The sequence below is a fragment of the Prorops nasuta genome, unplaced genomic scaffold (genome assembly GCF_024137725.1).
Source record: "Prorops nasuta isolate Cenicafe-Biocafe unplaced genomic scaffold, Cenicafe_Pnas_1.2 PNAS00031, whole genome shotgun sequence".
Classification (NCBI taxonomy): domain Eukaryota; kingdom Metazoa; phylum Arthropoda; class Insecta; order Hymenoptera; family Bethylidae; genus Prorops; species Prorops nasuta.
In genome coordinates this window covers 2,582,535-2,610,087 of record NW_027116828.1, presented here as the reverse complement: position 1 = coordinate 2,610,087, position 27,553 = coordinate 2,582,535, and the positions used below count along the sequence as shown (strand labels likewise).

The 27,553-nt window shown below is 38.5% G+C and overlaps 2 protein-coding genes and 1 long non-coding RNA gene across 4 annotated transcripts; all 3 read right to left on the bottom strand.

Annotated features, from left to right (window-relative positions):
- Nucleotides 1-202: 202 nt before the first annotated feature.
- On the bottom strand, nt 203-1,704 carry LOC136783008 (uncharacterized). Its single transcript, XR_010824210.1, has 4 exons — nt 1,537-1,704; nt 1,130-1,255; nt 911-1,037; nt 203-718 (listed from the first exon to the last, which is right to left on the bottom strand). It is a non-coding gene; the product is annotated as an uncharacterized lncRNA (long non-coding RNA).
- Nucleotides 1,705-17,911: 16,207 nt separating this feature from the next.
- Nucleotides 17,912-22,307, bottom strand: LOC136783002 (uncharacterized). Its single transcript, XM_066742785.1, has 2 exons — nt 22,006-22,307; nt 17,912-21,921 (listed from the first exon to the last, which is right to left on the bottom strand). Exons 1-2 carry the CDS (start codon nt 22,305-22,307, stop codon nt 21,867-21,869), a joined length of 357 nt encoding a protein of 118 aa, XP_066598882.1. The 3' UTR covers nt 17,912-21,866.
- LOC136783001 (uncharacterized) lies at nt 17,912-26,620 on the bottom strand. 2 transcript variants are annotated; one of them, XR_010824205.1, is made up of 3 exons: nt 26,091-26,620; nt 22,506-23,321; nt 17,912-22,291 (listed from the first exon to the last, which is right to left on the bottom strand). XR_010824205.1 is itself a non-coding variant. In XM_066742783.1 (2 exons), exons 1-2 carry the CDS (start codon nt 26,196-26,198, stop codon nt 23,028-23,030), a joined length of 402 nt encoding a protein of 133 aa, XP_066598880.1. In that variant the 5' UTR covers nt 26,199-26,620; the 3' UTR covers nt 17,912-23,027. The 2 variants fall into 2 exon arrangements, 1 of the variants encoding a protein (XP_066598880.1); XM_066742783.1 differs by having other exon boundaries at nt 17,912-23,321.
- Nucleotides 26,621-27,553: the final 933 nt, after the last annotated feature.

Below are 27,553 nucleotides of genomic sequence, written 5' to 3'. Positions count from 1 at the left end.
TAAGTAAGTTTGCTCCATAAAATAAAACGTAACAAAATTTATTTTTTAATTTATCATCTATACAGCACACTATATCATAAGTCACTTCTATAAAGGTTTTAATCAATATTACTTACACCACTTTTATGTATAAAAAAAAAGTAAAAATTCGTATGTAAATTAATAATTGTTATACTGTGTGCCTTTAGAAATACACAGGAAACATAATTTATCAAGCATAAAACGCTATTAAATTAGTTAATAAAGTATTTATTAAGTATTATACTCATAACATTCTTTGTAACTTTTAATCTCCTATTCATTTTTGAATTCAGTAAATGAGTATTTAAATTTATTTTACATTTAAACTAAAACAAATGTACTTAATTATGTCTGAAACACTGTAGATTTTCAGTTAATCTCTCTTTTATAGTCAAACAATGCATCCTTACTGACAAAGGGCAAATTATCAAAGTCTGTAAAAGCAGAGCTCTGTAAAACTTTCACACATACATTATCAGTAGCAGTTTCTCTCTTCTCTATTATACCTACTGTATATCAAAAGATTAACTTCTATACCGACGATGAAAAGCACAACGCCTTGCAGAGCACAGTACGTGTTTGAACGAAAGATGACGCTGAATCCTGGAATCGGCAAGAATGAGCTCTTCCAACTGCTTCGCATTGCATCGTATATTTTTTAATTAAATAATAACATTTCATCGATCTTCTTCTATTACTATCATTAAAAAAACGAAATTCTTTAAAAAAAAAAATTACAATTCGATTCAATAAGAATATAAAGGAGTGCAATGATAGGAATAATATATATAAATCAACTTAAAAATGCAACTTGATAGTGAGCGACATATTCTTTTCCTGTCATTACATAAACGCGAAGGACGGCGCCTAGCTAAAAATAGAAACGAACCAACCGCTATCTCGCTCTTCTCTCCATTACTAAGTCGAACCAACATCGCCCGTTGATTTCCCTTCTTCGTTGCTGTGTAAAATTTACAAGAAATTGCGGACAAAAATCCTGAAAATTTATTGGTCATCTGAAAATTAGTCATGTTCGATGAATCAATGGCTACTGCATTCTATTTATGTCTCGTACATATCAAGGTCAAATGATACGAGCCATACTTACCAATTCACTTTGCAGCGTAGTGCATTTTGAATACCATGCAATCTCCCGTTTTAACGGCTCTCAACTTCTGTACATTATAAAAATTCTTGTAATCTTTTCTATTAACGACTGATATGTCCAAGCTACCTGAGAATTTAAAACAGCTCGCGATAAAATGATCCATTTCTCTCCAAACAAGTAAAGTAGTCCCTAGTCGTGTGTTTGGCACACCAATTGAAAAAAATCAATAAAGAGCAAATCGCCGAGTTGATCTAATCCGAGAATTACTACTTTTTTGAAAACAATACTTTTGCAAATACTTGATAAAAAATCTATTTCATTTTATTGAAAACTTGGTAAAAAATAAAATGAACCGAATACAAGCACATTAATACATAAATGAGAGAAAGAAACAAGGAATAACCTACAAAAGAATATTTTCGTGGTAATATTAGGAGCCAGCTACACAGAGCAGCAGATGTGCAAAAACGAGACGAGCCCGATGCAGACTTTGTAGACGCGGTAGTTAGGGCGGAGTTAAAGTATGCACATGCATGCACACAGACAGAAATAAGTTGGTCCGGTGGCATCGGCCACGAGAAGAAAGAGTATGTATGTGGTATGGACTGTGCAGGAGTATACTGGTTACCAGAAAGAGAGTCTTGGGGTAGGGCAGTGGAAATTTCCACTGCTGCCTGCTGAGACGGTCAATACTCTCTCCGTACCGTAACGTATGGCACGCAGACACGACAGAGCGAGCTCGAGCTACAGGCGCTACAGAAACGGCTACAGGGCCTACAGGTCGTTTCAAAATGAGTTGGTTGGCTGGCTGAGCTGTACAGTGTACGTTCGTGCGCACACGCGAGCCTTCCATGGATATATAGGCGACTGTGGCGGACGGTGATGAGGGACTGTGGGAATTCCAGACCCCCACCACGGCCCTCCTTCCTCATATATCGGCGAACGTAAAAGAGGAGCAAAGTGGTGGCCCGAAATTCCCACGATTCTTCGTTGCTGGAAGCAGCCACGGAGCTTCTGCTCTCTGCGCACTGGCTCCAAAGTTCCAAGTGGACTGTGTGGAACGGTTCAGCCGAGGCCTGAAGACGGCGCCATCTAGAAGCTGTTGCTCGTATCGGCGCTGAACTCGGCTTACCAAGATCGGTAAATTTCATTGACCATGTTAAACTTTTACAACGACTCGTTGTCGTCAAGACTGCGTCATGACCGACGTAAACATGCATTTCGCTCAAAACGTCGCTGTCCTATCGAAGTTGCTGCTTCACAATTTCTGCAGCCGATACATTCGAGGATTTCAACCGGTGTAATAAAGTAGTTAGTTTCTTTGGTTTCTAGAACGTTCTCCAAGTACCTGGTTTGAATGAATTTTTTAATTTATTTATGGGCATTATATTTTAAACATAAAAAGAAAAAAAGGGTAATTTTTTCTCGTGCGATGCTTTGTATGTACGCGTAGATATGCGTAATAAATATAAAATATATTATATATATTTTTTTTTCATTTTTTAAACCCTCTGTGGGATTCTTTTTTTCTTCACTTAATTATAAAAATTATGATTACTTTATGTATATATGAATTTCCGGAAAACTATTAATGCATAACGCGGACTTTTCGGAATGGAAAGTACCCCGGCATAATTAAATGTAACATAGAGGTCGGAGGTTAACAAACAGACCGGCAGGCGCCAGCCAGACAATGTTCATCATCTGTTAATCAACGACTGCCGTTCATCCTTAAGTTACGCCATGTTGCACATCAGTATCAGCAACTCTAGTATAATTTAGATATTCCTCGGAGACATAAACTTGTAAAATTTATTGACGTCTTTTCAAATGCTAAAAATAGGATTGAAAATTGTGTCTTTTTTTGCTTCAACTTTTCTGTAAGAATGTCTTATTTGTACAAAAGGAGACTTGACGCAAAAAACTACAGTTAACAGTCGCGTTACAAATTTTCAATGCAGTAAGAATCTTTAAATAGCTGTCTGCGTGCAAATATGTTTCTTCGAGCGGATCTTTACGTTCCGGCGGAATGTGACAAGGAAACGAGAGTTGTAGGAAGCAATGAGAAAGGTCTGATCAATTTTAACTGATGCTGCACCGATCAACTGATTAGTATTATGATGAGTTTCCAATTCTCTTTAAATATATGTCTATATATGTGTATGTAATAATGAAGTGACAGACAAGTTATAAAAAGTAATGATTTAAAGAAATCGTAAACGTATACCTACGAAGCATAAACCTCGTTGTAAAACAATACCACTGACATATATACATATATACTATGTAAAATGTATATAGTATAAGCAATTCCTTCATCTTCCAAGAACCTGATGGAATAGATGTATCAGTATCAGTATAATTGCTTCTATTATTCCAGTAATTTTCTTTAGTTTTGTAATAAGACGATAAACAACTCCTTAACAGACAAAATAATTTCTTTAGTCACGTGTGCGTTTGTCCCTATTAAATTACAAACAAAAATCACATTCTTCTCTTATCAATATGGCTATGATAGTAAATTGACACCAAATACCAGTAACAGTAACGTAATATCACAGAAAAGTCTCTGTTTGATAGATTTTGCTGCATGATTATTTTATTTTTGGAATCATATTCAAGATATAAATAATAAACTAGATATGTAGAAAGAGTGCAGCCCGTGAAGATACATGTTTTTTTAGAAAAACAGACGCAAAAGCGTAAATATCTTATCATCCCCACAAAAGATGCATTATCGAGGGAAAAGCTTGTGGTAGGACGGATAAAACTTATTTTTAGTTGTGAATAGAGGTGGTAAAAGCGTCCTTGCCTTGCCTTGCCATCGAATCCATCGCGTTTCTCTAAGGCGTTTGTTTACATTCCTTATAAGCACACTTTAATTATGCGAACGCATACAATCGTAACCTTCAGCAAAGTCCTCAGTATACACATACGTTTAAATCGCATGCAACTATAACGCACGTTAAAATTTAAGCAGTTAATTATGATAAACAGAATACGTGATTGCTTAGAAAAAAATTAAATTCATCAGAAAATATTTTATAAAACATATATTACCAAAGGTAACTTGGAAATTTAGAACGAGTCTATACATACAGTGTAATTAATGCTTTTCCATTAAAATTAAAAAAAATCTCGACTATATCAATAGAATTCCCTCTGAATAGCCTTGAAAAGTAGATTATTGAAAGGGAAATTTTTGTTATCACGATCCAAGCGGCTTTTAGCATTACCTAAATGCGAGAGTAGTCGGTAACGTCAACGACGTCGGTTATGGTCTGAAAAGTAAAGGGGCTCCCATCGTTTCCTTTGATCGCAATCAGAAATCTCCTACACGAGTAGTATAATTTGCTTGCCGATCCGCGCGTTGAGCCTCCGTCAGCGGTCGTAGGGAGCCGTTACAAGGCTTTGGTAAAATGAATAAGAGGCTGGTCAGTCGGTAATGCAGATTGTAACAAAACTCTTCGAAAAGCTCCGAGTCATCCACAGATGTCATCAAGCTAATTGCTTGTGCTTGGCGGGAATCATGCACTAGCAGTGACAGCTGCGAAAGCACGTGGTCTCGGAGTAAATAACGCCTGAGATTGTATACGAGTCTCAAATTATTTCCTCTATATTATAAACGTAATTTCAGCCAAAACGCTTCCAAGTAACTGCGCAATTTTTTCTTTCTCGCACATCCGCTTAATCATTATGCGCAGCTCCGGCTAATTCCATTAATAACAAACTCGGAAAAAATAGTATCGCCGAGTGAAATATATGAATAATTAAAATTAGAAAACCAGTAGGAATAAAACTTTCTCGCGACTTTGTGCTGTTTGTGCCAATTTACCGTATTTTTAAATAAGATAATTTTTAACGTTATAATCAATAATATTATCTATATGTGTTAAAAAATCCCATGTTAAAAAAGTTGACCACTTTATCATCGAATTGTACTGCATTATAAAACTTCTGCTATATGTCTAACGATTGGATGATATTACGTAACGTGGCGCCGCTTATCGTTTCCTCTTATCGCTCACTCGTTATGTTCCTTTATCGATACATTATTCTTTTTCTAAAAATCATTTCAGTTGTTGTACCAGAAGCAGCCTGTTTTTGTTGATAAATCGGGCAAGCGGAAGATCACGCTAAACTTTGCACAGACGTTCGTATTTGCATAATAAAAACATTAATAAATTATAAGAATAAGAAGAAATTGCGCCTTCTCGTATAAAAACCAGCAAATATATGTTGTTTTCGTATCAAACTCGGGGTTAGTGACTCGAAAACTTTTACTATGAGCCAAACAGAAATGAATTTTTTTTTAATTCGATATTTGTATCATTAAATCGCACTACACATGTATACTAGCGCCAAGGGTAGAACGAGTATGCGCATTTTTCAGCGAGCGGAAAATCTGCCAGCAGCTGCTAGCTACTGAGGCAATAATTATGCAATTATTGCGAGAAGGAAAAAAGGAGGGCATTAATTGGAAAATTGCGGAGAGCTTGGATTGACGGGATTAATTTGAGAATGATAAAATCTTGCCAAAGTGTCATTTGTGTTAAGTTAATTTACGTGAAAAGAAGGCCACGGCGTAGTAGGCCAACATCGTGGTATTGATTTCGGTCCGCTGTGCTCGCTGACGCGCATTCAGTGTCATTCGAGTATACGGCGTAAATGCGGAGAAAAGGAAAGTATGATTGCTCCTCTCATTCAACGAATCTAGCAATGATAATCCTGACCTAGCCCCAGGATGAAAGGCGAACTTCTCGATGAGCACAAAAAACCATGGAAAATCATTGAGCCAGAATCACTCGAATCCATCGACTGGGAAGATGGATAAGATTTTGGGAGAAGCAAGAATAAGGAAGTGGAGATAACAGCTGCAGGGAAGAGGGTTGAAAGTGCGGAAGACTACAAAGTGGGATGATAAATTAAGCTAGTTGATGCATAACCGGTTGGCGATGTCAGAAAAGCCACGTCGGCCGCTGCGACTGGTTTCCCTTGAAAAGCGAGTCGCAGCTGAAGCACCAGCGGATGTATAGGAGGAGCATTCGCGGGTAGCCGGTTACACGCCAGAGTCTTCGGAGAGTCGCCGCGCGATGCGGTTGAAACCGCATCGTCCTTGCCGAGAATCCCAAAGTCTATACCGATCAAGGTCAACCCCCGGGACAACCCTGTGCGGCTGTTGAGGAAGGAACCTTCCTTCCTCGTCCTTTCTTCTCGTCGCATTCTTCACTCTTCAGCATCGAAGATTTCAAGTTACACCTGCAATTATAAATACGTTACTAAATTTATGCGCAATAAAGACACACAAAAATAGAGAGTTTAAATCATGTGAATTTACTTGCGTTTTATTTCAAACAATCATTTTCCAATGACGCGAGAAGGTCAACGGATTCAGGAAGATCGTTAAACTGTCTCGATAGGCGGACATTTTTAAATATGTTTGCTCCAACGGGTGACAAATCACGTGACACGGACCCTCCGTTCAATTAATGGATCGCAGATAGACTATCGCGACAAAAACCGAGAGATTTGTTCCTCGAGGCTTCTGCTTCATTCGAGAGGAACTCGATACTCCTGAGATCGCGTACGGTAGAGCTAATTTGTGAAGCGCGGCCTATTTTCTACAATCCAACGATCTAAAATCAGACCAATGACAAAAACAAAGCCCGTTACTGATATTCTGGCGTCTATTCAAGTTTGTGTGTATAAGTACATGGAGTAGAGTTTTTAAGTGCTGGATGCAAACTGTCTGTAATGGTAGAGCGAGCTTTTTGCATATATAGTGACTACATCTGGTCTTATTGGACTGTCTTATATTCTTAGTATTGTTTTAATAATACAAGCATCGACTGATTCATTGGTCCAGAGACACAAATAGTCCAAAATATGAATTTGGTAGTGGTCTCCAATTCTACCAGGATTAGTTCCACGCGACTAAACACGTGATGCTCGCAATCTAATCTTATTTTCGTGTCACTGGGTATCATGAGTATTCGCACGTACATACGACCCTCTATCGGAGAGCTTGGCGCCATTATTCTTTCTCCGTCTCAAAATGATCCCCTCCACTATAAAACCCTCAAATCGTGTAATTCCTGAAACGTGTCTGCTATATACGCATTCTCCATTACTACTGCACACTCGACGAGCTGATAATATTAATAAAAAAGTGAGAGAGTGTTTATTTTCTCAATCATAATAAAAATAACAGGTATTGATTGAAAGTTCACTCATCACCAAGCTATATATAGCTTTGATTCAGATGTTTATCTCAAGTTCAATGAGTATTGCGTATGAAACAATTGTAGCTAAGAGATTTCTCTCACACGTACATGTACATCTCATCAAAAGAGTAACAACCGACAACTACGCACTTCCTCCCTATTATCAACTGTGTGAAAGCAGCGCTATGGATATAAATAACGCAATATTATTACCAAGTGACAAAACACTTGAATCCTTCTAATGCATTTGCTATTTTAATCCCATTGACTATTCTCCAAATGCCAGAGCTATGATACACAGGATAATCTAAACTCATGAAATTATCAGCTAGCATAGTCGCATTACATTATTCACTCAATGAATATTCACAAACATATGATTGCCTTTTTTGCAACAAGGAATATAATACGTAATTCTCAGAAAGATTGTCGTAATAAGAATATTGCGCAATATCTTCCACTGGAATCAATTGAGCCATGCAAAATGCGTACAAGCTCATTGGTAATCTATCTGAAAACAAACACTTTATCCTGCTTCCTTTTGAATACCAAGGGATCCAACAACTTGGTAATATTTTTCTTAATTTTTTAAATCAAAAATCTACAACGCTTCCCTTATTTTTCCCTCACCTTTTAATACTTCCGACGTTAAACGTGACGCTTTTCCGCGAAGAATTTCAACCGCACGTTTCCTTCTCGTCAGACTGACGTCGATGGAACTGCTTCCAATAGCAATCTACGAATATAAGTTTTTCGTACTTAGCAAAACCGTTTAAAATGCAAACTAATTTTAAAAAAACTCATTAATGCTCGAAAAATGCTATTGTTCCCATGCAGCTATTATAAAGCCAAGAGAAAATGACGCGTTTATAGGACTAATCAATTTCTTCTGGGACTCCATTTAACTAGCTAATAAAAGTCGTGATAAATTCATGAATACAAAACGTGCTTAAATTGCGATATAAATCTGCGAGACATGTATAAAAATATATTAAAAACGTTGTATCCTTCGAAACTCCGGGACTTAGGTTTTCGACAATAAACAAGAAATCAAGCAATATTTATATTCGTCTATTTACAAATAAAGAACGTTTGATAATTTCGAAGAGAGGAAACAGGATGCAAAAAGTTCACAGTGACTCGTGATAGCGGTTTGATGATATTATAGTATTTAGATTAGGATGCACAGGGTCAGTGCTGAATCGCCACAAAATAATCAGCATTTATTTACACGTAAGAGACGTCGAGACGGGTTTATTTAGGGATTTCATTTGGTGGCAGTTGCTATTTCATGGCTGGCACTTGGCCACAGGCACGCTACGAGTGAAAATCGACTTGATTTCTATCGCCTTAGTAAGAAACCAGATCGACTTTTGCAGCACAAGGCTGTTATCTCACCGAATTCTCTTCTTAATATTCCTTCTGCTCTTTCTTTACGTCACTTATAAAATACGAATGATAGAAATGAATGGAACAAAGTTTCGCTTTATTTTCTCAAAATAACACAAGTTTGCTCGTTTTAGAGTTCGAGTCAGCGGAATTGTTGCTAAATATGGTGGGTGGCGTCGTTCTGCCGGAAATACTGATCTATTCTAATAAACTCCAAATGTAACGTTTCTCTCCTATGCGTTGGTTTCTTCCAGAATTCTAGGAGCACCGTTCTTTTGATCGCAGTGAATACTTCCTATTGATAGTTCGGTATTTAATTTATCAAGACCGCGACGCCGCACCGATCGCGATGCAGAAGAGGCTCCTACAAGAATTTTCTCGTGGGTGTCGAGACGCACCGTCACCACACGATACGTCGACGTTGTACATCAGTTTTCTGCCAAAAATAATAAAACGTTACAATCACCGGCTCATAGGCTTTAATGAGCCAACGCAGCTAACTTCGCACCATGTGTGGCGCCACCTACCGTACGAGATTAACGTCTGTGGTATATAACCATATTTCAAAGTCTTAAAAATATCGGCTTCGATCAGCGGTATGACTACATCGGTGCAACTCTAAAATTCTCAGAATGTTGCTTAATTTTAAACGAAACGCAACCTGTCGTGCGGTACTAGCTGCCAAAATCCTGAAGTGGAGACAATCGATGACTGAATCCGGCGCCATGTTGCCGGACGTTAATACTTTTCATGAATTTATTTCCTGCGGAATTTCTTGTAGATATATATTTTTGGGATGGATTCGGGTAGGCGTGTTTCGTTGCAAAATATTGGTTGAGATAATTATGCATTCGCGCCATCTATCGATAAAACTGATGGGATGCACCTGGATGCATCCAATCCTTGCTTCGGTTCGGTGCGTGTACACGTCATGGCTTCCTTCGCTCAACTTCGGTCATCTTCGGTATCTCCCGAATACGATAGAAGCGGTATACTATTCTTGAATCCGTTCGACCAAAGAGTCCAACGAGTAGAGACAACATCCTTTTCGACCAACTGTTTGAAAATAAGATGCACTGAGTATACCCGAGAATCTCCGGCCTAAGTGCAACGAAAGAAAAAAATATTTGTCCAGGAGGCCTCTACTAGATGAATTGCACTTTTTATCATGCACAAACGAATAATTTTATTGTTCGCAAAATAATTAGCGACGGAAGCTTCTTTCTCTTTTGTTTTTATAGTTATTAAAAATGTCATTCTAATATAATTGCATACTGACTCGACATTCCTTCATATTAGTTTAATGTTTTACGATCCGCGTGCATGATATAAATTGCATTATGCAAATTGATTTAATACACGAGCGTATGCAAGCGTACGTCATGGAACCCTTAAGTGTCTAAAGAAATATTTGCAGCTGAGTTCTAATATCTCATTAGCAATGTATTAACAAAGATGATGCATCAATTTCTTCTCATCTCTGTCACGAGACTCAATTTTGTAACACTCGGCTAATTTAGCAGTCATTGGTCAAATTAAAATATAATAAATGCTCATCGTTGTACCGTTAGTATTCCAACATTGTGAAAACTAAAAGAGACGAAAATTCTAATACAGCGCACTGACGAATTCTAGAGTTCCTTAACGTTTAATAAAAAAGTTCCCTAATTTGAACTCAAAAAATCCTAATTTTCATTGTGCGGTTTTTTTAATTAAAATTAGGCATTTTTTCTTCAAAAGATAAGGAACTCTAGAACTCGTCGAGATGTTATTATAACTCTGTGATCTGTTTTTCATTTATACAATGCTGAGGTGTTAACTTTACAACGGATAAATGCTCACCAGTAATTTTCCAATCATTTTTCTTCCATGATGCATCATCTATATAGAGAGACATTTAGCATATATTAATCAAATCAAGGAATTATTTAGCACTAAATCAATATATGATTTACAAATAGCAAGTGTTGAATAAAAGTTGATTCATTAATAACGATTCACCTAAATTAAAATATTTAACCTTACATTAAGAAATGAACATTTAAATAGTTTCAGAAAGATAAAGAATAAAATTTTCTGCGTTTAAAAGCTTTTAAAAATTTTGTCCGTTACTACTGCATCAATTTTATAATATCTACGACGATAAGCCAGTATAAGCCGATTGTTTGCATGGCTTATTTAAAGCGCAAAGAGTTTTTTAAATTCTTTTGTTAAAATGTAGGTAATCGTGAAAAATAGTGTTATATTTGACAAATCGTGTTGCGTCACCCCATCGTTTTATCAATAAACGACTTTATCAACTATCCCACAATGACTTTGGATATAGCGACTGGGAAACAAGAGTGGTATAAACAAACGTAGCAAAAGATCAAGTTCGCGATCGCGTGGGAAACAAGAGGCGTCGCGTCGCATCGCGTCGCGCCGTGGTGTCGGCATGAACATCGGTAAAGGTGTTTGTTTATTTTCGTAGCGGACAAACTACTACAGAGTTCTAAAAATACAAGAAGAAAGCGTTAGACATTCTAGTCCAGAAAACTTCGATGGGCCGAGCGGAACTGGTGAAGCAGAAAAGGGATATATACATATAATATATAGATTCTTTATTGATTCTTCAGAATGAAAAATGAATAAGCTTAGATTAGCAAATGTGCAATTCTCAAATGGAGAAGCTAACGATAAATAAATACTGGCAGCTAGTTTAAAAGCCTGAGGAATAATGAGCGATTATTATCACTTTAAAGGCCAGTCTTGTCAAAGTCTATTAACTATAAATAGTCAATTTCATTGCCAACTCATATGTCAGTTAAGGTTTTTCTGCGTTCTCTCGTTCGATCTAATTAACAGTGAATGTATTTGCTATAAGTACTTTGACGTAGTTCCTTATGTGCAGTACTCCGTAAACTGGTATAAGCAATGACACATCATCCTACATTATATCGGTTCAATATTGCATTTCGATGCATACAACACACCAGGCAAACCTTTGAACCTATCTCACCGGAGGCTAAAAATAAATATCGCACACGAAACGACCGATCTTTTCACATTATAATAATAATGATAAAAATGTAAACTATCCTCCCGCTATTTTTATCAGACAATAAGCCTTATGCCTATTGGTATTAAAGCATGTTTAGTTATACATGTGTATATATCGATTATAGATGCGCAATATAATAGCCTCAGCGTTCGGAAACTTTCCACGAGTTAAAGATTTCGCGCAGAGATTGATACTGCGATCGACTTATCTTTTATTATCGCTTCGCATCCCCTTCTTGCACTCTCAATCAGTTCCGAGTCTTCTAATTTAAAAGACGAAGGGTCAATCAGCAAATTGGCCGTTCGCTATTAAAGCTGGCGCTTCGATCAAGTGGAACATCCGTTCAGGATGCACACAGACGAATCGCTCGGCCCGAGAAGATCGTTCCTCCTCGTCGCGTCGTCTCATCTCGATCAGAACGCATACAAGGCGAGACACTTGACACGCTCCGGAGCATAGAGTCATAAAAAAATTTTACCTCGTTAACTTAATTATAAGAAAATTAAATTTTTCCTTAGAAAATTGTTCAAGCTTCGTTTTATTTAAATTTCAAAAGATCTTACGTAACATAAAGTAGATAAATGAATATTCGGTTGTAGAAAGTACAGAGATGTATTATCCTGGACCAAACAAATTAAAAACATATATATATATATATATAAATACTATGGTAAATAATTTAATGACAACATGCTTCATCAGGGTATTAGGATTAGACGAGATTACGGTAATTCCTCAGGGATAATGCGATGTGTCGTATCGAAAACATGCTGGCGATTAATCGAGATGCGTTGATCTGAGAGAGGAAGAAAGGGATATAGCGTGGCCGAAGGGTGTGTGTAGGTGTACGTATTTGCAAACGAGCATTCGAGTAGCACGTGCAGCGTCGAGCTAGCTTCGCGTTTAGTTTAGCTACGCGTCGCAGACAACGCCGCTTACAAAAATAGTTGCCACCAGAGTGTCGTGCATTTGATGTAAATCTATGCGCCTCGCAGAAGAAGGCACAATAACAAGCACGAGTACTCGCAACAAACATATTATTACCACTCGCCGATAACCTTACAGCACCAATAAACATTCATGTATTAATATCAAGCTCGCAAAGTGCTGCCATTTTTCAATGATATATCATCCCTCTCCCCCCCTCTTTTTTTTCACTGATTCGTCTCTACACGAGGTTGCGAAAAGACCCTCTGAAACTGAATAATAATAATAGAGAGGGCACGCAGCATAGTGGTGATCGTTTCGCCAAAGTGATTTGTTGCCATTCACCTGTAGTTATTTTCATACTTACTCTCGTTATATTGAAAGATTCGACCCAACGTGTGCTTATCTCTATTTAATTGACATTGATTCTTATCTCCTCCATTGAATTCTAGGCTTAAAAAATCTTGAAACGAGGGTAGATCCGATAGGATGTACCGGTGGTATTGGCTCTCGAGGAATGGAGGACTTTGGGAATTTTTATGCATCAAGGAAGTCTGTCCCCAGACTCGTCATGTACTTGGCAATTGCGAGCATTCAAGCTGGACAGAGAATTCAGTAAGAGCAACGAAAATAGAACAATACCGTTTCACATTTGATGCCTCATATTTTGCTCGTATATTTTTAACTCGCTGACGTAGCAACGATGAAATTAAACGTTCCACTTAATAATTTTTAGGTGTTTCGTTTGCGCGAGTGCGTGAAAGGGAAGTGGCCGAACTTTATTGCATAAAGTAGAAAACGGTTCGATCCTTAACAACCTTTCTTCAATTTATACAAAGATTGGTATACATATATATATATACAGTATTGCGATATGTATATAGAAGAGTGGCTAAACGCGTCACGCGTTGTTAAGACGTAGCTCGGAAAAAATCAAGATGCAAACTGATTTATTCAATAAAGGGTTAGTTTTTACTGGATCATTTCGGCACAAACTAACTTCCACGGCAAAACGATCAACAACTGCGTTCTTCTCCCCATTCTGAGGGGATTTTTACGATAAGGTCACAATCCCCTTGTTTACATAAAGCTCACGTTGAGCTTTTATCACTATTCTCGTAATTTATGATTAGAAAAAAACCTCAAACTTTTCATTCAGATATCCCTGGAATGCAATATATGTGGAGGTCACCCGGTCAACCGTACTCTCAGGGAAGATTGCTATTTTTCTCGAACAGTCATTAACCAGCAGAAAAACTGCGTTAATGTAAGTTTCTCCGAGACTAAAAATTCGTCTCCTTGACGTCGTCAGAGAATTTCCACGTCCGCAAAAACTCACTGATAGTGGTGCTGTGTTTACATTTGGACACTCTCAGTGTCAAGATAAGCTGTTCCATAGATTGAATTTCAGCGTATACGTGCATGTACTCTAATCCACATGCTGCATACGCATGTTTATATATATATATATATATATATATATATACGTTCTAGACAAATTGGACTTTCAATCTACGGAGTTTGTATCAATACCAATAAATGTCTAGGTGTAAACATAGCAATAGAGGATACAACCTTGCAACGTTTGTGATTAGAGCAATTTATTGCAATCTGCACCGATGCTGGATTATTACCAGAAGAAACAAGATTTTGGGAATTGGTAAAATTGACGCGTAACAAAAACATGAATTATTTCTTAGAATTTCCCATTTAAACTCATCAATTTGCACATATATATACTTTCAACTCTATATAGATCTGGACGTTGTAATTTTCACGACGTATAGAGTTTACGTGACGAAGTGTTTAGATGACTATATACATATATATATATAGCACGTGCTATTGTGGTACATGATAACACGATTTAACGTTCTAACTGCAAAGTCCGAGAATAATTCGGTGCCCACCAGAAATAGTAGTCGAATACAAACGGTATTGATCGCGGCCGGCCCTATTCCACATTAGCCAGAAAGTGCATCGACCTGAATTCCTTTTCGACGACCTACGCCAATTACCACCCATCTTAACAAACTTTTCAATCATGGACAAAGAATCTCGTTTCTTCGGAGCTTTGACCATCGTTAATGGTATAGATGTGCAATTGCTTCTATACTTCAAATGAGTTTCTATTTCTAAAGTCAATTTCCTCGACAGAATGTATAATGGATTCGGTCGCGTGCCTCGCGGTTTGTATTTTAATTGAGTGGAAATTTGTGAATAACAGTTGGCTGTCTCATCGCGTGAAGGTATAACGAGTTCGAAGGTCAAGTCTAAGCATTGCTGAGCAAGGTGCATTTCGTTGAGGGAAAAATCGTTGCAGTCGAGGGTGGCTCAATGGGAGAGAGGGTTGTATCAGACGGAGGGAGAAGGACGAGGAGAGAATGGCAATGTGGAGGAAGGGCGGAGTATAAGTAACAGGGGGGAGAGAGTTTAATGAAAGGAGGAGAAGGAGCGTGGGTCGTATATCAGTGTATTACATATAGTATATCTCACATGTGGGAGACTGACTCGATGAATGAGTGCAAATTTGCACATGAAACTTGATAAACGCAGTGCCCCTGCGTACAATCGCTCTTCTTTAACTAGCTCCCACGTAAAAAACTATTGAAATAGAATAGCTAGGTTTTCTCTTTTGCCCACTATTAGAAAGCTGCGGTAGTAATTATTCTAGTACAATAACGACAGTCTCGTAAAAAGAAATCACGCGTTTTGCGAAACGATTAATTAAGAATGGAGAACTGGCCGAGAGTCAGAGACTTCGTAATAACGTTGTCTGAAGAGGTAATTATAAACTCTGACCTTATATGTATATGTATATATTATCGAAGAGACAAATATGTCATATGATTTAAGCTAAATAGATAATATAGTATCATAAAAAATATATTCTTTGCTGTGTGTGTGTTTCTCTGATTAGCGAGAAATTTCAGTGTGCGTGCTGTTGTGATATTATATGTGTATATATATGTATTATAACAACGCGTGGCTTTATGCTTTTTTTTATGTTCCCTTACCATCTATTTTCGTCCGTGTAATTTTCACACTAATAGCGTCGAGACAGTGACACGCGCATCGTCGCATACACAGTCCACTGTTCAGCAATGGAAATTTCCATTCGCGAAAACCATTGGCGTAACGGTTAGCGCATTCTTCAACGAAGGAATCGATGTAACAATATATGAAACTTGATAAAAGAAGAACGACCGTTAAATAATACCAGGTAGAACTGGCACGGTTGATCCCACCAGGGAATTTGACGCAATCATTCACGAATCAAAGCTACATGGATGTAATATTTATTTTACGAGTCATTCTGTGCATTTGCAGCTCCTATTGTTCAATGTTTACGCGGCGTATGTGAAATTGAGAAAAACGTGTCAGCCTCCTTTTATTACGTTTTTATGCGAAACACATGGGTAGCATATGTTGCTCGGTATTGGAATATGACACGGTACAGTGACACGAATTTCATAATTTCTCGATCGATATTGGTCTGCCTTGGAAAGATGTTTATCATCTGTGCGACAAAAGTATTATTATGATGGCTTTTTTAAGAAAAATATGGGGCATCCGGTACCGTTCGAACGTGATTCGCACTGATAACTTTAGCCTCTACACCGATGCTATAACAATTTTTAATGCTCAACTTTGAAATCTTAGATCACGCGTATATAACTGTTTGGTTATTATTATTGGACGAACATTAAATAAACCAATATACCAAGGGGACCGTATATATATATTTTACAGACAACTTTTCTCCGATATTTATACACGATATTCTCGGATTTGAATATATATATATATATATACGTTTATTTTTTTTCCTTGGAATTTCCTGTGCGCTTCTACCGAGGAACTCGAACGAATTTCTGCAAATCATCATTCTCATTTTTAAAGAAAACGCGCAATTTAAAAAAAATAAGGATAAAATTCTCGAAGAATTAAATATAATATAAATTATATCAAAGTTCGTTTCTTTCAATTTATCCTGTAACCCTCTTCTCTATTTTCATATAGGTAGTAGAGCGAGCGATAAAAAAAAGTTAATTGGAAAATATAACGTCATCCCTACGTTTCCTTTATGCAACCAAAGAACCAGGAAAGATTTTATCAGGAACGAATTGTTAATTATGTCTGCTTCTGTATATGTATACTATATAGATATAGAACAATCGTACATTACTCCTATAGATTTTGCTCGGACAAACGAATGAGTAATAATACTTAAAGTCACAATACCGATAAAGAGTTACATTACGAGGAATACAGATTATACCGCGAGATACGTAGAAAGATCGTTAACAGATTTATAAGCAAAATCGATATAACACGAGATTTTCGACGTTGGTATTTAAGAGTTTATCAGAAAAAATTGCTGCGATAAACGAATCGACGCGTCGATTCCTGAAATTTCTGCAGACGTGACTCATAAACGAGTTACGCACGAGTAATATAAACAGGTTGACGTTAACAGCCCGTAGGATTGCATTGTTGCTCGACACTCGCGAGCTTCGTTAAAATAATTCATCGTCCATTCGTCTTCCAGCAGACACACCTTCGATATCCACGCAATTGACTTTGCAAGCAGCATGCTGTACTATAACGATTATATGTACGCCACGCTCGAGACGCAACCGAGTCTCGACGATGTCTGGCCCGAAGAAAATTCTAGAAGGCCTCGAGAGAATGCTCAGGTGTAAAGGCTTCTCTTCTCTATCATCGATAGCAAGCAGCTATATGTATATGTAGCGTGCAACGTGCAACGGCCCCGCGAGCCTATGACGTGGAAATCAACCCATTTATCAGTCATTTATCCATCGACGAGCCTCCTCCTATCACCGATGTACATTCCACTTCCTTTTGCAATTAACTTATTTATATAACTTCCACCGCTATCAAAATCAACAAACAACATATTTATATAACACCACTTACCTAAAAGCTCTGGAAAATCTTTCTCGATTTCTTGCTCTGACCCGATCTCCTCTCATTTCTTATCGCATGACTCATGGCATCGCGGTGTAACCTTCGTGATGGATCAGTCAAGACAGCTAAAACATTTGCTCAGTTGCGGATTTGCGCTAATTGCGAATGCGCGTAGCAACATTTTTCTCAAAATAAACCTTCGATGTAAGCTTTTAATTCTTTGTCAATAATATTAAGGGAAGCATTTGTTAAATAAGTATACAAGTGGAGTTAATTTAAAACTGATTTATTGAACATGACATAAAAATCACGGTACATAATAATGATAAACCAAAATCTAGTAGAAGCTTTCCAAGCTTTCGTTATATTGTTAATCTATCGTCTTTAAAGGTAATGTGTAATATCTCGAGTGAACTCGTTATCAAACGCTAACAGATTCTTATTGGATACATGCGTGAATAGTTATGTGCTTGGAATGTATGCTCAGCAACTGGCTCACTCATTTTGCTCGCATATCCTCGGGAGCCCCTTCTGTTATACTCAATCAATGATCATCTTTCTCAATGACATGTTCTGACGTGCGTCAATAAGCTTTAAATAATCGATTCAATAATTTTGCACACAATTCTTTCTATTTTTTAAAATATACAATTTACGCAATGATTTTATTTAGAAAGCTGTAGATAAAATTTGATGTTAGGGCCACCGAGGGTCAAAACGAGTGAGCTATGTTTAACGTGGCTCAGGTTATTCTTCTTCTTCCTGGTTTTTTTAAGTAACAATATTGGTACTATTATTTGAAAAATAAATATGTAATATTTATAGTGAACGACCGAAAATTATAGTGAGTATAGGAAAGAGCGGTAAACGCTGTTCGAAAGACGGTCATACAAAAAATTATGACAGTTTAGTTGTAGCTTCTTGGCAACATACCGCTTGCGCTATTACAAATCTGGGATTTTGGCAGTGATATTCAATTGCAGTGGATGAGGAGAAAGTCCTTTGAGGACAAAATTTATATCTGTGTTCAAAAAGAAAAATTACTTTGGGCACCGTAATAACTGCTTTGACAATTGAAAACTCAATTGTTTCACAAAACTTTTGTATGTAACGAGAAAGTCGTGTAAAGCAATGAAAGCTTCATTTTTCAGTTAAATTACAATTTTTCAAATATGGCAATGAAGTCTAAAATCATATACATAAATGGTTCTTTCTCCTCAACCATGCACCAAAAATCAGCTCAAAATGTCCAGTATGAGGTATGACGAATAATTAAAATATTAATACAAAAAATAGTCGAGCCGTCGAATAATAAATTAGTTATCTATTATATAAGTTGTTTTATTTGAAAAGTGTGAATAATTCCAGATTTTCTCAAACTTTACTCATAATGGTTTCTACAACAAAAATCTGTATCATACAATTGCGATTAATAATTCATTTTTTTTTTTTGCAAACTGGACTTATACCACTTTCAATTTAAACAGCTCATATGTGTATATGTATAGTATATATATATATACCTTTCTAATCGCGCGAATGTTACGACCGCAGAATGAAAGTGGACCAAAAATTGATAATTTCGAGAAAATTTAATTTTAAAATAGATCATTTATTTCAATTGTTATAATTGTTAGACACATCTAAAATAAAAACAATGATTCATCGATAAAATAAAATGGATCCACGTTAACTCTACAGCCTGGAATCGCCGTAATAAATAAATCGTATTAACCCGTCAATCGCTAACTCTAGTAACACCATTTCTAATCAGTACAAATCGTTCGATGAATTCTTGAGACAAACGGAGACGAACGTTTCGCGAAGTTCCATAAATCGAGGGAAGTTTCGCGAACCTTTCTCCATGCCTCATAATTTCATCCAGCACCACTTTAAAACTCCCCGACCGATAATTATTATTACTTTGTATCCTCAGTTTCACTAAAGCAGTCTTACATGAAGCGGCAACTTTTGGAAATTATTGGATACGCCTTAACATCTCTCTTCCTCTCTCTCTCTCTCCCTCTCCCTCTCCCTCACTATACAGCACTGTCATTATTCGATGTCAGCATTCTCTGTGAGCCATACGAAAACGTATTGGGCAAATTTTCAAAATTTTCCGCACGATATACTCTCCTCCTTCAAGACTATCTCACTATACAATAATTCAATTTATTTACAAGCAGAGGCATCGAAATCACTAAAAGTCTATGCTTGACAAAATTTTGGGCCGACCTTTTCTCGAAGAAAACCGGAAAGCAAAATCTTATCACGAATCGAAAAACTCTTAAAAAAAAATACAAAATAAATCCTGTTCCGTTTGAGCGCGGTGAAATTTTGTCATCTGCCATCACCATGAAAATTAATTCGATTGTAATAAATAAGATTTACAATTGTTGACGTAAAATTTTTCCACTCGCACAAATAATAGTCTCCTAATTAATATTAATAATAATAATAAAAACAGGTATATCAATAATTAACAACAATAAGATCTCTTCTTCTCGATATCATCCTTCGGCCTTCCCGTTCAACAAACTTTTTTCTCCAACTAGAAAAATCGCGGCGAAATAATTCTACCTTATAGCTTACGGTATCACAGAGTTACACGCGGTATCGTTTAATTGCTCCCAGTACATAAATTTCGAAGTGTAAAAACGTAGAAGGCGCGACAACGAACAATTTCCTCAATCCTATAATCTCGTCCCATCCACCCCCCCCCCTTTCTACGACAAAAGCTATGAATTCAGCAAGTGGACGTCAAAGTAAACACGTTTCTTTTCCCCTCAGCTTCTCGCTTTTCGTACTTTTGGCACGCGTTCATTAATCACAAACGCATTAATACTGCAAGAACGATAAAAGAAAAATGACGCAAGAAAGAGACGATTGCATCGAAGCAAAATCGAAACTGCCCGAGTTTCCAATCGGAGACTCCACGCTGAGAGATATGATTCGGATTTGTTTTGAAATGAGTCATATTATCGGAAAGACGTCTCTTTGCGCCTGCCAGCAGACCAAAGAATGACTCTCTCGTTAACAGAAGGAGCTTTCTCAAGCGTGTTGACTGGCAGGTGTTAACGACAATCGAGTAAAATGCCGAGTTGCGCGAGGCGCACCTATACGAAGGTGAGCAAGATTATTCGGGCGACTCGAAAAACGAATTCGTGATTTTTTGAAAAACTCATCATTAATACTCGACGACGCGCAAGGCAATCGAGCTTTCTGCGACAATTTTTAACGCGAGGCCCGATCGGTTGGACAATGATAACGCTACGGTTATATCGTACTGGTTGCACGCGAGAGAACGAAGAGAGGACGCTGAAAATATTTCTCTATTGGAAGGATGGAAAAGCTGTTAAGAAAATATTTTTCATGTTCGTTTTTAAGCTACGCGCTATGTAATTGTATTTATAAGGTTTATTTGCCTCTGTCTTACACGCGTTTTTCACGTCGCTCTACTAAACTCTTCCGCGTCGTTTCCAGCACGCCAAAAGCGCGCTTCGAACACGCGTCCCTCTATTACATTAGCTTAACGAAGGAAAGAAAACGGAGAGCATCAATGATCGAAGAAACAGCCGCAATTTTCATTTGGCGAACAAAAAACGATTTGAGCTTCTTACATCTAGGGAAATGGGGAGACTATCGTATCTCTTAAAGCGATTTTCAATTCTGCACGATAAGTACTAAAATCTGAGAATTTTACAAATTACAGGATACTGTGTTAAAATAAGTCTTTTCTTAGGCTCTCATTTATCTTTTGAACTTTTCTATCTCTATGTATTGTTTTACGGTACTTTTATAATAAGATATGGCTCTTTTACTAATATACACTTAATTTTGCAGATTGTTCGTGTAATTATTGGAAATCGTGAAGCCTCGATTATACAATTAGTACTGGAATAAATGTTGGCGTACTAGCAAATTAGTCCAAGTTGCAAACTTGCTTCTATCATGTTTCTTTATACAATATAATGTTATATACATATGATCTAGGTATATAATATACTTCCGAATACTATGAAACATGCTGTAAAATATTTGTCTCGATTTCCAACAGCCGCTAAAATTGAGGGTTTTGTCAAATTCGTGATACACGTGACATTGAATAAACTATCATAATATATAGTATATAATATATATAGTGTATATACGCATGTAGGTAATAGAACAGCAAAAGGAGAAACGTAAGGCTAATGTGTGCGCGGCAAAGTGTACAACGGAGGAACTAGCGTTTAGGTCTGGCACTGATCCGAGATTCCAATGGAATCCTGCAATGCGATCTGAAAACGGAAATTCCTCGGTACTTTTGAATCGCGAAAAAAAAGAGTGACACGAAAAGTTTTTTGTTGCCTTTAAAGACTGACCTCGATGAAGCCAGCGCAGCAGCGCAGCGTAGAGAATATCGTGTCCGGTGGAATTCGCTATCCTTTCTTGTCTCGTCGTCCTCCTCCCCCTCCTCCTCCTCCTCCATTACATCGTACCTTCCTGCTCTTTCTAGAAGCTTCTCATCCCCACCACCACGGCCGACCAAGCTGTGTGGAACGGATGTCCCGATACGTTGGTTGTTGCTGCTGATGAGATTGCGACTGGACAACTCGGCTCGCTTCTTCTCTATCGCCACACTGCAGCTTCTCTCGCCCCACCAACTTCCTAAACAGATTCTCATTGTTATGACAAGAATCAAAGGATTGGCCGGATAGAATAATTTCACGTGGAAGTGAGCCTCGGTTGGAGCCGCGATCAGAGATCGAAGAATCTGCTTGTCGAGAATCGAAGAAGGAAAAGAGGGAATCTACATATATAGTATATGCGTGTATCGGTATTCGGTAGGATAGAGTTGGCTGCGAAACCCATCGACTCTGACCTTCTTATCTCTTCGGGAAAGCGTTGTCCATTCGAGTTGACAGGAGCCATTGGTGACGAATCTCTGCAGCGGTCTATGTTCTGCAGCTTCGAGGAAGCAGTGTAACATCTTCCAACGTTATTTCAAACTCTCTTCCTCCATTCAATCTCTCTATTCTCCTCTCTTTCTATATATATATATATATATATATATAGATTTGCAAACACTCCAAGCTCGACAATCGTGTTCCTCGAGTCCGCAAGTGTCTTCGATCTTCCAGAGTGCATCAGCGCAGCTTCCACATTGTTTTTGAGCTGAGATTTGGCCGACGCACGATCGTTGCTCGTAGGTGTGCAGTTGTTCTCGTTGTGCGTTGCGCCTGGGGACAGTTTACCACGCGTTGGCAGGTGGTTCCGAGTCCGGGCACGACCTCGCTACCTCGGTGCTGCCCAATCCCGTAGTAGCGGGTGGTGCCGATGTACGGCGAATCTCGATCGGCTTCGAACCGGACGTGCTAACCCGATTCAAAAGCCCGCTGTTGTTTCACGAGAGATTCCTCTGGTCTTCCGCGCAGTCCTCCGCCCTCTTCAGGGACCTCTTCAGCTTGTCCACCAATCGATTGTGAAACTTGTTCAGGGAACTCGAGCTTCCCGTCTTCGGTGGCGAAGATCCGGTACTCTTGCTGGGACTCTGCAGGGAGCTCTGCGAGGCCCGTGACGACGTACGTGAAAAGTGACGGGACGTCAGGGGAATCGACCTGTGAGCCGGTGACGTCAGAAAGTCCGACCCAGGAGACGTCGATAACGACGGACCCTCCGACTTTGAGCATTCCGACACCTGTCGTAACAGAACAACAACGATTTATAAATAACGCTGCTCCATTTTCTTCTTATCGATTTTATAATAATAGATTTTATCGAATTACTCCTTATTGTTTTATCTTTATCGATTTCAAGCTTCCGGAACACTCCGAGTGTTTCTCAATAACGCGATAAATCTTTCATAACGGATAATCCCTATGTGTTGATACGAGCAATTATTCTCGCCTTGAAGAATCGCGGATATCGTACAGATAAATTGTATTTCGCGATAAGTCTTATTTACTTCCATAAGCAATCAACTTCTTTTTTTTTTCAAATACTATTGTAACCTCGCTGAAAGATTTTTGTAATTCCTCAACTACTCGCTCTGTGCATTGGCATTTATCAGTTTTGCACTTTGACTCAACTTTGACATTATTGGGTGGTGGGTGGTGCAGCTTGTAGTTGAGTTTCATCGAGCTAAGAATCGAAATTTTAATAGTATAGTCACGTCGCAGCTGTTCGTTTTTATAAAAATAGAAAATAGGAGAATATTTTATTTTTAAATTCATCTTTTATTCCAGCTTTTTTCCAATTCTCTTTTTTCGATTGAAAATCCTTGATAATTTACATATTTGTCTGTCTCGTGACAATCGACTCGGATTGCAGACCGATCATCGGATACGATTGCATCGAGCAAACGCAAGCTCGTCGATTCGCTTTTTTTTTATGCGTCCCGTGCGTTTCGAGCAAAATCGATTGGAATTAACCGCGGTTAGCACGAATTGACTTTTCGACAGTATAGGAAGCGTGCACGAGCCTCTTTTTAAAATAAACTTGTATCGATTAATTCTAAAATTAGAAATTTTGCATTAGAATAACGACGGACCAGAAAATTTTCGTGTCGATAATGAACCTTGTGTACTCTTTTTAAAACAAACTTGTATCGATTGAATCTAAAATTAGGCAATTTTCATTGGAATAACGACCAACCAGAATTTTCGTATCAGTAATTAGCGACGGCTGAAATTCTTATCGCGCGGTAGTATAACCGTTGACAAATGTTCTTGTATTGTGTGGTATTACGTTGGTGAGTGAACCAACTGCGGTCGATACTTGACGGGAAATTCTAAAAGTGCCATCAGCATGACGCCCACTACGCAATATTGCTTCCTGAGTACCGAAGCCCATGAAATTTACAAATCCATCTAGTCTCGATCAATATATTTATGTAAATACTCGGTAATCCAATAGTCCTCTTTTAAAACACGATAGATTAGCGAAATTCGGTGAAAAATCGAAGTTTAGAAATGAGAACCACTGTCGGAAAGAATGCTAGTTCCACCTCGATCGCCGTTTAAGTTTTTGCAGATCTCTCTTTTTCCGTCTCCAACAGTTAACGGCGCGACTGTGCGAAACAAGTTGGAAAAACGACACAATGGAAAAGAAACAAAAGCTATATGCGCGATGAACCAAAGAAAATGGTTTACTATACAATTGACTGAGAAAGAAAGAGAGGGAGAGAGTAATATAAAACGGATCTTCCTCACGTTCGAGAGCTTATTTACCAAACAATTGTAGAAAATAGTTGCACAATAAGTCTGCTCCCCTGTTTTTTCTCGGAAAATATAATAAAATAGCAGGAAAAACATTGCGTTCGAAAAATTGGATTTACTCGTTCGAATCAAGCAGCGAATTCTTCTAAATCACTTTCCGACGTTGCGAAATAATGCTTTGTCTTGCGTAATTTTGCATCGTCGATCGTATCGAGAGTAACGAATTCAGGTTTAACGCAATTTTCCGTCCGATGTTGGGTTAGAATAGTAAGGGGAGGGGAGAGGGGTTTTCTTTAGCAAACTAAGGGAAAAGGGTTGGTTTGATGAAACCGCGAGACTTATAATTAGTCAAGGACGCGTGTATAAATAGGAGGCACGAGCAAAGTGGTCGACTCGCATGGGATCGAGATGGAAAAGTCGAGACCGACCAAGAGACAGGGATTCCCCCTCTCGAATCCCATGGAACAACCGGTTCCGGCGCGAGGCTTTGGCGCAACGCGGTGACGCGTCACGCGAAAACGATTTCAAGACTCGATCTTCGCGATCGACGATTCACGAGAATTAGGCAAGCCTTAACCCACGTGTCATCTGACATCGCTCATCCTTCTTCTTTCCTCGACCTCGCAATGCCGCACAGCATGGTACATTGTACCGTTACAACACACGCGAAAAGAAAGCCGCCGCCGCACGAGGCAGCGATAAAAGTGAAAGAGTTTATCGATTTGCTTATAGTCGGACTCGTAATCCATGTAACTCTTAAGGACAATTGTCGTTATCGTTTAGGACCTAAATAGTTCATGGATATACTTTCATCGTTATATTCTGGGATTTTCGTCGTTAACCGTGGTTAACGATACCGATCAACTTCGGTATAGGAAGTTGAAGAATATCTTTCTACCATTCCGGATTTTTTGACTTTATAGCAACAAAATCGCTGTACATTGATACATTCATCGCTACATCTGGCGATATTCGTCGTTAACCATGGTTAACGATCAAGAAATTTGTCAGTAAAAAGTCAAACAGTATCTATATACTATTCCGGATTTTTTAATTTCTATCGACAATTGTTGCTACCGTTTAGCAGCAAAATCGTTATAAACAAATACAGCCATCACTGCACTTAGTGACATTGATCGTTAACCACGGTCAACTGTACCGAAAATTGTCGGTAAAAAAGTTACAGAATAACAACACCCTACTGGTAATTTTGCTTTCTCGATCGAGCGTTGTTTTGCGATAAAACTCACCTTTCTGCTGCGACAAGCCTGGGGGTTGGAGCATTCGGAAGATCTCCGGCTACGATTGGTCTTGTAAATGTCCCATTCGTTTTTAACCACAGGCATCATAAAGGCCATCTCGACGATTCGCGCACTTTTCGTCTCTCTCTCTCTTGACTGACCGCCGTTTCTCCGGTTGCGCTCTCTAACTCCTCCTCCCCTTTTTCCAGAAACTTCAGAGCTGTCCAAGCGCGTTCCTATACAATGGTTTAGGCTGCGGTAGCTGCAAAAGTTGCGTCAGAATTTTCAGGATACTCTCTGGTACGGAGAAGAAGATTACAGCAGGACTAGGAAGAAGTTGACAAAGTTGCACGTGAGTGAGAGATTGTTGCTATTGGCCACTGTGGCGCGCTAGATTGTTGAAATGGTCGACTGGAAAACTGCATACACGTGTCGCTTTGACCTGAGGATGTGTCGATGGTATCGATGCAAGCGTGTGTGTGTGTATTGGTTTTTGAGATTATCAACGAGAAGATTCAAGTACGTCCGTTCAATGCAGCTGTTTGCTACGGAATGAGGGGAATGAGAACGAGAACGTCTGGCGAACGCCCCGCCGCGCGTTAGATGTAAGAAAGACGTGGTGGGGCAGCGCGCTCCTTTATTGGAGAACCGCGAGGCGGGACTCCTACGTCATCGCTTGCCATTGATTTTCCAATGTTGATACACACAACGGCATGGCATGACGTCCCGGATTGATTTTTTCCTCCGTCGTCGTTGGTTCCTGCTGGATCGCACGTATGCCTTCTAGAATAGAACGTAGGAGGTGGAAGTGGTGGAACTTGCAGAGGATGGCAAATGGATGTTTTGCCCGTGTTGCTGGAAGGTGGAAGGGATGAAAGGTGAAAGATCCTTTCAAATATCCGGAAGGGCCCCTCGATTCTTCTAATACCTTTCCATTCTTTTCCCTTTTTTTGTTCCCTTACGCAAAGCCACGACCTGCCCTCGACCCTTCCAAACTGCACCTCTAAAATCCATTGGATTCAAGGACACCGATAAACTCTCTAACTAACCACGACTGCACGAGTATAGTTGCGCTACGATTTTTAATCACAATAATTAAACGCTAACAGATTTCAAGGGTAGCTGGAAAGTTTTTAAATGCGCTCTCCTCTGAAAAAATAATTCAGGGACATAAATATCTTCATCAGCAAAGCAAATTTTTTTCCGTCTTGTATGGATAACAATAAACAATTCAAAATTCAAAATTTCTTTCTGCATATATTAATCAATCTTCCTTGATTTTTAAATACAATGGTATTGTTAATTATCACTGATCAATCGTGGGTTCTTTTCTCTCGTTTTTGGAAAATGTTTACAAATTTGATCGACGAATCTTTGCAGAATACTTACTTCGGAAGTTTTGTTCCAAATCGGTTTCTTCAAATTTTTAGTGGTTATCGACCGTTAGTAAGTTATCTACTGAGAGAAGAGAG